This window comes from Phoenix dactylifera, chromosome 13 (assembly GCF_051530095.1).
Source record: "Phoenix dactylifera cultivar Ajwa chromosome 13, Ajwa_hap1_PhDact_Kaust_v1.1, whole genome shotgun sequence".
Classification (NCBI taxonomy): Eukaryota; Viridiplantae; Streptophyta; class Magnoliopsida; order Arecales; family Arecaceae; genus Phoenix; species Phoenix dactylifera.
Window position 1 is genome coordinate 27,067,713 of NC_143202.1, and position 10,082 is coordinate 27,077,794.

Consider the following 10,082-nt stretch of genomic DNA (forward strand, 5'->3'; position numbering starts at 1 on the left):
TATAAATTTTACTAGATTTGGAGTTGCATATAGAAGTAAAAAACTAATGGCCCTACAGGCATAGTAGTCCTGCATCAAATCTCTTGCACCAAATGGCAGGCTAGGATTTGTATTTCCCCTTCAAACGCAATTCGCGCTCCTTCCGTTCGCGTCACGTCACCGGCGTTGAGTCCGCGTACGCGTGCGCAGTACTGAGATAACGTATAAATGAACGCCGGTTATCCCCCTCTCCAACGGAACTCTCTGTAAAAGCCGCGGAGCGAAAGAAGCGCCCGTCCCGCGATCCTTGGTCGAGAGTTTGTTGGGTCGCGCGAGGGGTTTCCAGGGCTCTTCCTCCCTCGCTCGCTCCCCCACCCCGCTCCGATTAGGGTTCGCCCCCGGCCCCCTCGCTGGGGCTTTCGATCGAATCTCTCTCGCGCGCGCCTGATACGGTTCGGTTACTCTTCACCGATTCCTTCTTTCTTTCCTTTTTCGGCTTCTGGATTCGAATCCGCGGTTTTTTTGGTTTGGAATCCGGTGGGGATTGGGTTAAGAGTTTTCGTTCGTTGCCTAATCCGGGGGGGTTTTTGTTGCTCGTGTAGAACTGTCTCCCGTTTTACGGTCTTCGGCTTTGTTGTCGCTTCTGAGAGTTCGCATTGGTGGTTCTTCGCCGAGACGATGAGCCAGGTCCTGGCCGACGGGGCCGACGAGCAGCCGGATCCGCCGGATCCTGACGTTATCGATGTTGATCCCACCCGGCGCTATGCTTGTGTAAATACTCTCTGTCTCTGAATTCTTTTTGTTTCCTCCGTGCTAGTTTATTTGATACTTTGGTGTTCTCCTTGAGTAAAGGTTTGCTTCTTTTTTTTTTTCGTGAAAATTATTGATTTTCTTGACAGTATAAGGAGATATTAGGAAAAGGCGCATTCAAGACTGTGTAAGTTTCTTCAATCTACCGTTTTGTAAATAAATTATAATTGGGTTTATATTTATGCTCGATGTTTTACATCAATTCTTGCAATGATTCATGCTTGATAATCTTTGATGGTACTGTAATAACAGCTACAAGGGATTTGATGAAGTCAATGGAATTGAGGTAGCTTGGAACCAGGTTAGGATTGATGACTTGCTGCACTCTCCGGAAAGCTTGGAGAGATTGTACTCGGAAGTGCATCTTTTGAAATCTCTGAAACATGAGAACATTATGAAATTTTATACTTCATGGGTTGATGATAAAATGAAGACTATGAATATCATCACGGAATTGTTCATGTCTGGCAGCTTGAGACAGTATGGTCGAATTCTCCAATCTTCTTGTTTTGGCTTTTTGATGATGGGTTTCATTTATCATTTATTAGGGTTGGTGACATGGTTTCTGTAAAATAGGTACCGTAAAAAACACAAGAAGGTGGACATGAAAGCAGTGAAGGAATGGGCGAGGCAGATTCTGATGGGATTGAACTATCTCCATAGTCAGAACCCACCCATCATACATAGGGATTTGAAGTGTGATAACATTTTCATTAATGGAAACCATGGTGAGGTGAAGATTGGGGATCTTGGGTTGGCGACTGTCATGCAGCAATCCAATGCACAGAGTGTAATTGGTACGAAGTTTTGCTTTCTTTCTTGCAATAGTCATGTTAGAGGGTCAGCCTTGGTGCAATGCTAAGGTTGCTCTATTGTGACTTGACGGTCATGGGCTGAAAATATGAAAATAGCCTCTCCTTATATGAGAGATAAGACTCCATACACCTGATCCTTTCCAGACCCTGCAACGGAGAGAACTGGGCAGCCCTTTTTTTGCTTTTCATAGTCATGTTCTTCAATTTGGCCAACATTTTTTATTTAAATAAAGGAAACTAAGGATATGATAGTTAAAAAAATGCAATCAAAAGATATTGCACTTCCCTAGCACTCCTTTATGGGCTAAATAAGTTAATTAAGAGAGGAACAATAGAAAAGTTCAGCATCATTTTTTTGGCTTTTATTTTTTTTTAAAAAAAATGAGATTGCTGACTTACCAAATTATTTCTTTGCTATTACTGGATGCAATTGGAATATGGGTGTTATGATGTGCTTTTAGTTCTCATTCTAGTGTATCTGAGGGTCCGTCAATACTTATTTGAAGGATACTAGTCAAGTTTGGTTTTAAATTTGGTTTTAATGATATTTTGTTTTAACTGCAGGGACTCCTGAGTTTATGGCACCAGAACTCTATGATGAGGATTATAACGAGTTGGTAGATATATACTCCTTTGGGATGTGCATGCTGGAAATGGTTACCCTTGAGTACCCATACAGTGAATGTTCTAATTCTGCTCAAATATACAAAAAAGTTTCATCTGTAGGTGTCATCTGCAAGACTTTAAATGCTAGTTATCTTTAGATGAGTGTTATTCAAGAAAAAAAAAATTAAAATGTGATTACTTGTTTCATAAATGATGATTATTGTCATCTGCAGAATAAGATTTTGATTGTTTGTTTGCAATGAACTTGACATTTGTTTTTTCTGAACGATTTCTATAGGGAATAAAGCCTGGTGCTCTTTCGAAGGTACAAGATCCAGAAGTCAAAGCTTTTATAGAGAAGTGCCTTGTTCCAGCTTCTCAGCGATTACCAGCATGGGACCTTTTAAAGGACCCTTTTCTTCTCTTGGATGTGTCAAATGGAAATCAAGGAAGCCATTCTTTGCATTTGCCAGATATTGTCAAAATCAAAACCAGATTAAGTGCCTCTGAAGACCATTGTGTTCATTCAAAAGAGCCAAAGAGTAGCATACAACAAATGCAGTTTCATATAGATGGTGATGACGACAACGATGACAATGAGCCTGCACTTGTCACTGTAATTGAAAATTCCGATGGTAAAGGTTCGCACTTGTTAATTTTGGAGGTCCGAAAGAAAAGAAAAGATGGTGACTTTAGATTGAAAGGGGAGAGGAAGGAGACAAATTCTGTATCATTGAATTTACGGATTGCTAATCGGGAAGGTAATTCCTATACTTCTGCAGCTATTCTGGTCTCATCATAGTGGTTTTTAAACATGCGGATGCTAATTCATCAATGCATTCCTTTTTTTCTGCAAGCAGGTAGTGCTAAGAATGTTGATTTCCTGTTTTACCTGGACAGTGATACTTCTCTTTCAGTTGCTGGTGAAATGGTTGAGCAACTTGAACTGACACAGAAGGATGTAAAGGTCATAGCAGGGTTAATTGATTCATTAATTATCAACTTGATACCTGTGTGGAAACCATGCATTGCCATCAGTCAGCTGGTAACTCTAGATGGAACCCGAACTTTTGTATATCAGCTCAAGGATCTGCAGTTGGTTGAGTGTGGAAAAAGCTCTGATGAATCTTCTCAGAGTATCTCTGAAGCAGCCAATGTTTTCGTCTCCCCTTCATTTGTTGATTTCAGATCCACAGAAGGCTCTGATCAGCCAGTGCATGGTGCTGTGGTCCATCAGAGACTTGATCATGTTAGGGGGAATGGTGATTTTGGGGATGTGGTGTTTGTGTCAGCTGATCGGGATTCTGAAGGAAATGGTGAGAAGTCCTCAGGTTCCTGTAGGTCCTCTGCATGGAGCCTTGTGGATTATAATTGGTTAAATATGGAGGGAGAGGTTAAAGGGGCACTCTCAAGAGTTGAAAATGGCACGAACGTTGATCAGAAAGATATGGGTCTCAATGATGTTGTCACATCAACCTTTTCTGGCTTTCCAAGAAATGGTTCTTCATTGGTTTTGGCTGAGCAACATGAAAATGATGAGGAGCTGAGACTCCAGTTGGAACTTATCGAATTGCAGTATCAGCAGGCAATAAAGGACATATCTCAGAAAAGAGAACAAGCGATTGCAGTGGCAAAGAAAAGAGCATCTCAGAGGAAGCATTTGTTGCTTCATTGATCTTTCCTCTGCTATTTGTCTTCTTAATCTTTTCATGAGAGAATGCTTTCCGAGGAGGACTCCTAGTAAATTCCTCTGTCTATCGTATGAAGATAAGAGTTTTAAGAGCATATAGCTGAAGTGTATTTATTAGTGCTGATCTGTGTCTTTTTTCTTTTGAGCTACTGTGGTTGTTTGTTAATTTGCTCGATATATTTTTAGTCTATTGTCAATATTATAAGTTCTTGCTTCAGTTGCAGAAATCTAGAATTTAGTTTTAATCTGCTGAAACTCTGCATTTGTATTGCTTATTTGCTTATAATGCTAGAAAAGGCTAGCATATTGGATAGTCAGCTCCAAACACTGGAATGGACTTCCTTGAGAGTGGAATGAGCAAGATGTAGTTGCTGCATTGATTGTTATTTTGGAGTATCAGGTCATTGCACTAGAGTTTCATCCATACACTGTAGTATGTTCTACAAGAACTTCAGATTTTTGTGCCCATCATAGACATCACAGTATGTGTTCTTGCCTGCTAATTATGATTCTAAAGGCTATCTCAAACTGTATCATTTTGATATTTTGTATACCCTTTGAAGTGGAATCACCCTCCTGTACTTGTTTGATCATCACATGTGGGTGGTTAAACCCTATATTAAGAACATAGCTGATCATGGGCTGGGCTTGGACACAGAAAATATCAAATATTACATAGGCCTGGCCTGAAGCCCGGTTAAAAATGAATAGAATTTAGGCCGAGCCCGGCCCATGATCACCTTTAATTAAGAACTAGCTCAATTTATGGAGTATGTGTAGTAATGTTCAAAATTTGGGACCCTGAGGGGTATTTATAGTAAACATAAGTGAACTTAAACAGATTCGGGATATTGTGTCTTGTGGAATATTTTTATCTACTTTCGTTTATATTTCCTCATGCACTCGAATGTTGCATGAAATAGAAGTGCGAAGTGTTTGATTGGACATTAATCTGAATAATACTAAGTTGATGCACCATGTTGATGTGGTAGATATTGTATCATGAAGATATGCCCATTAATACGTTACTTTCATTTAGGAAATGTTTGTGACTATACTTTCATTTTGGAAATGTTTGTGACTTTACTTTCATTTTGGAAATGTTTGTGACTTTACTTTCATTTTGGAAATGTTTGTGATTATTAACCTGTAGCTCAATTGTTCTTGTTTTGTCTGTTTAAAACCAATCTTATTTATGCAACCTTGTTTACGACTTGAATGTTTTTTCATATGTGATGTTTTATCAATGTTCTTCTTGGTAAGAATTAGTTATGGGGATGATTCCACTTTATGGACAAGAGGTAAGCTGGCAACTGCTATTCACTCGTCCACTAGTGCCCCGTGTCATCGCTGCTGCCAGCCTGATTGCTTGTGACTGAGTGGTGCTGTGGTGGTGATGGCATGAGGAAATAGTGCATTGTCCTCTTCCCTCCAGAAATCCATGGTTCCCACTTAGAATTGTTATTGTGTGCTTGATTGTTTCTTTCATTGTTTCACCATTACAGACAAAATTCACCAGGGCATTTCCGGGGGGCTTATTGTAGTGAAATAGCTAGTATTGCAACTCTCTTTCCTTGCTTAGGGTGCAAGGTGCACTCAGTTGAACATGTTATTCTTGGTGTTAAGGATGTAACAATAGTAGGCATCAAATTGCCATAATCATTCAATGACTGTCGAGCCTTGTCCTCAATGAAATTGGAGCCAACTTGATGAATCATCCTATTAGTTTTTCATTTTAAGGTAACCTCCATTGTTGCTTCAAGCTTTAATTATTTTTCGCACTGTTGTTCATGTCAGTATGGGTGTTTTCCTCCTCTTTCTAGATCATTCAAGCTAAATTTATGGACGTCTCCTGGTTGGCACTTCCTCAGATCTTCTTCACTACATCTACCATAGCATGTCAACTGGTTTTCTTTGATTTTATTCTCAAGTTCTGCCACTCTTGAGTTCCTTTTGATGTACTTGTTTCTCAGTTGATCTTTCGGAGTCTTACCACATTACCACCATAGTAGGTCTGAGATTGCAAACTGAAATATGAGAAGTTTGGCATCCAATATTTTCTACCTCATACTATAGGCTAGTTTGATAGCACAAACTAAAAAACATTGTTAGCCTGCTTTTTGGTGTATGTTGAGGACACTAAAAAGGAGCTCAAGTAAGTGGAAGCACTGCCATGGCGATGTAATGGTCTAGAATGTCATCATGAAATATCTCCCTGAATCTTCTTCTAACTTGTGACCAGTGAGTTCTGTGTCTTCCTCGAGCTCTTGAAGTAAGCCTTGGTCTTCAATGCCTGTGCTCATTCTCTTACACCTCCCTTTCCTCTTATAGTGATCTCATGACTCTTTCATTTTTCCTTCCCTTTTTTTTTAAACTAAATATTCTCCTGTTGGGTTTTTCTCTCTGCTCCTTTAGCTGGTATCTTTCTGAAGATGTATTTGAGTAGCAGCTGCATTTACCTTATTTGAGTACCTCTTGGGGCCTCATCCAATCCTTTGTTCTTTTCTCTAGCCATGGTCGGTAGATAGACCAAGCGAAGAAAGAAGTTGGACGCCAGATTTATATGAAGAAGGAAAGATTGGGGGAGAGACATAAAGGAAAGTCTGCCAGATATGATCTCTTTCCTTTTTCGGAAACTGTGATTGGCTCTCAAGTCTGTGAGAGATATGATTTGATTCGAGTTTTCAAGAGCAGATTCATAATGGCGAGCGAAAAATGGAAGCGTGCCCATGTTGGGATCTTGTTCGGCTACATCATCAATGTCATCTTTTTTGGTCTCTACTCAAAGTCTCCTCTGAATTGTTTCCGGCTCGAGTCGTATGTGGAGAATAGGCCATATACAGATTCATTATTAGGTCCTTATTTGTAAGGAGGAGACGTTGCATGGCTGAGGTGGAAGGGAGGGAGAGAGGAGAGGAAAGGGGAGCTGGCTGAGGGAAGGGCCAGTCGCTGCTTCATAGGAATTGTTGCCCCAGAACTTCGGATAGAGGTCAGAACACATGTCAGATAACTCTGAGGTCGATACGATCTGAGCTGAACTGATTGGCCAAGGTGCACGGCGAGGTGATCTCCTTTGAAAATAGCCTACAAGAAGTCTGCGAGCATGGAGGACCCTCCGATGCTTAAATTAGAATAATGAGGCAACAGCATGGAAGAAAAAAATTGTAACAAAGTCGAGTTCTCTGAATAGAAGAGATTGCATACTTGAGGATCCTTGGACTATCTTTTTATATAGGATAGTCTGCTTTGTTGTCATCTGATGTTATGAGACATGTGTTAATAGCTAATCCTACATTTACGACGTAGGAATCATTCTGGAGGGGTAACATACGGTGCTGATCGTGTGTCGACAGCGGTGCTGTCATAACTATTGGTTGCCAAAACTGTTGGTCTCTGTCGGCACGTGCCGATTGGCTACTCGGCCGTCGCCGAGATTGTTTACCTCAATTCATGCCGAAGTGAAGGAGACTGGTCTGATCTAAGATCGAGATGTCCAATATTTTCTGCAAAAGAGTATATGATACAATGAGGATGAGAAATTGGGGGATGGAGAGTTTGGACTAGATCAGAATTAGATGGTTAGATTTTGTTAAAGGATTAGCCACCAATCATTTTTTTGATGGATGGCTAGGGCTGCATTCTTCTTTATGTTAGCCAACATAATTTATCAATAAATCTATGTTGTCGACGAAAGAAAGAAAAATAAAAATAAAAATAAAAAACAGAGGTTATGTTGCTTATTCTATATATATATATATATATATATATATATATATATATATATATATATATATATATATATATATATATATATATATATATATATATATATATATATATATATATAGGATAAGGATGGAAATGTGATCATCTGAATTTGAATCAACAACACACTCTTGCATGTCTAATTGTCCGTTTGAGGTGTTGAACCAAAAAAGATCAAAGAGATTTTCTGGATTTTAACCGATGACACTCACGCAAGTTTAGCTCATGTTTTCATCAAAAGCTTGTTAATGTTCCCTCACGAAACCAGAAAACAAGTACAAGCCATGACAATGAGATACACTAGGAATTAACCACTTAAACCTATAAGGACTCCTATACTCTTAGCATCAAAGGGTGAATATTCGTGTTCTTTGGTTGATAACCATGTGATTACTATGTAAATATATAGTAGTTCCATGATTTGTAAGCCTGTCAAAATATTGAATACAAGAAATCAATGTCACGATCTATGATAACTGGTTCCTCTCTCATCATTCATAGAGAAAAAACAACAAAATTTCTCCCCATAATCGGGAAAAAAAAAGGAAACTTGTGAAAAGAAAAAGAGGATTCAGACTCTTGCAAATATGTCCGTAAAATTGGATTAGAAGATTCTTCAATTTTTTTCCCTCTTTCTTTTGATCAAGCAAAATTAAAAACACCCTTTATCCATTTAGAAAAATCCACTTTTTTTTCATGGGAGCAAAAAATAAAAAAAGGATCTCTCTCGATCGGTTTTTAGAAGGGCATGATGTGGATAGTCTTTGTCTCATAACCAGGAAGACAGCTCTTAGAATTCACTCTGAATATCTTGAGCAAATCAGCCGTCATCTGCCTTGCCGCCGGCGAGCACCCGCTCTGCATCAACAGCAATAACTTCGTCAGCCCGCCGTTCGCCGCCGCCGCCGCCTCCACCGCCCGGCGGTCCCGGAAGAGGTGGCAGACGGTCCACAGCACCGCCACCGCCGCCTCCGCCCCCTCCCTTCCGGCCTTCATCATCCGCCCCGTCACCGCCCCCACGCTCTCTTCGGCCGCCTCGCAGATCGCCGCCCGCCCCTCCGCGCACCCCGCCGCCGCCTCCATCACCCTCATCGCCCTCTCCGCCGCCGCCGCCGGCAGCACTTCCGCCTTCGCCGCCAGCACCCTCGTCACCGCCGGCACCACCCCCAGCCGCGCTATCCGCACCCTCGCCCGCCTTACCTCGGCGATCCCGGCCAGGCACCCCAGCCCTGCCTGCACCGCCCTCCGATCCATCGTCCCTTTATCATCCGACGGCCCGATCAAGCGGATCAGCTCCGCGATGACCTCCTCCTTCTCGGCGATCACCAACTTCGCCTTCGCCGCCTCCGGCAACCCCAGTACCGATTCAAGAACCGTGGCCGCGTCGATCCGCGATTCGAGACTGCTGCCCTTTTTCAGTACGGAGACCAAAGTGGAAACCAATGCGTTGAGATCTGAAACGAGGGCGGAGATCGCGATCTTCGTGTTGGCCTCTTCGATAAAATCGGAGGTTAAGATCAGAGCAAGAACCCTAATCGCCGCCTCCGACGTCTCCAATCCGGCCTCCTCGTCGTCGTTCTTCCTCGCAAGAACGGAGACCAGAACGGCGGCGCAACCACCGGCATTGACGAGATTATTCTTCTCAAATTCGTCGTTCTCGTCGTCGGAGAAGAATTCGGCGAGCTTGCGGAGTGCCGGGAGGGGATCCGCAGCGGAAGAGCGGAGCTCGCGGAGGATGTCGTCGCCGCGGTTGAGGTGGGGGACGGCGGCGGCGGCGGAGGATGACGAGGGCGGGGAGGACCAGAGGTGGATGAGGCGCTGGAGGGTGAGGTTGGGGACGAGGTCGGTGGAGGGGAGGTTCTGCCGGGTGGCCGGACACGTGGTGTTGCCGGAGTCCAGCCACCGCTGGATGGAGATGCGGTCGTAGGTGACGCCGGTGCACAGGCTCACCGGCGACTTCATCACTTCCAGCGATATCGGACACCGGAAATAGCTCGGTATCTTCACAAACCTCTCTCCCTTCCTTCCCATCTCCCTTCTCTTCTCCCTTCCTTGTTCGAACCCTCACTCTATCTCTATTTTGCTGTTTCTATATCTTCTACTTCTATGAATATAGAAGTTGTGTTGAAACAATGGAGGAGGAGATTTTGAAGGGGAGGGAGTGGTCGAAGGAGAAGATGGGGAGGACGACGTTGGGTCTCATAATCTCATTACTTATTCTAATAAGCATACTCCAACTCGACGTGGTGTAAAGGTTAGCGTCTCCCCGGTCAATGGTCAAAGTCAAAGTTTGATGATGGGTGGCAATCAACTAAACTCATTTCGTGCGGGGTATTCTTTTCTGTATCAATAATAATTATTAACAATAATTATTTTTATTATTATTAACTATTATTAATTAAGGTTTTTTTGGTATG

The 10,082-nt window shown here is 42.3% G+C and overlaps 2 protein-coding genes across 2 annotated transcripts; one reads left to right on the forward strand and one right to left on the reverse strand.

Annotated features, from left to right (window-relative positions):
- Positions 1–60: 60 nt before the first annotated feature.
- On the forward strand, positions 61–4,127 carry LOC103703159 (putative serine/threonine-protein kinase WNK6). The gene is made up of 8 exons (XM_008785909.5): positions 61–431; positions 582–750; positions 879–916; positions 1,042–1,269; positions 1,366–1,586; positions 2,169–2,326; positions 2,509–2,971; positions 3,071–4,127. Exons 2-8 carry the CDS (start codon positions 658–660, stop codon positions 3,883–3,885), a joined length of 2,016 nt encoding a protein of 671 aa, XP_008784131.3. The 5' UTR covers positions 61–431; positions 582–657; the 3' UTR covers positions 3,886–4,127.
- Positions 4,128–8,133: 4,006 nt separating this feature from the next.
- On the reverse strand, positions 8,134–9,878 carry LOC103703158 (U-box domain-containing protein 27-like). Its single transcript, XM_039130716.3, has one exon. The coding sequence runs from the start codon at positions 9,694–9,696 to the stop codon at positions 8,404–8,406; it is 1,293 nt and encodes a 430-aa protein (XP_038986644.2). The 5' UTR covers positions 9,697–9,878; the 3' UTR covers positions 8,134–8,403.
- Positions 9,879–10,082: the final 204 nt, after the last annotated feature.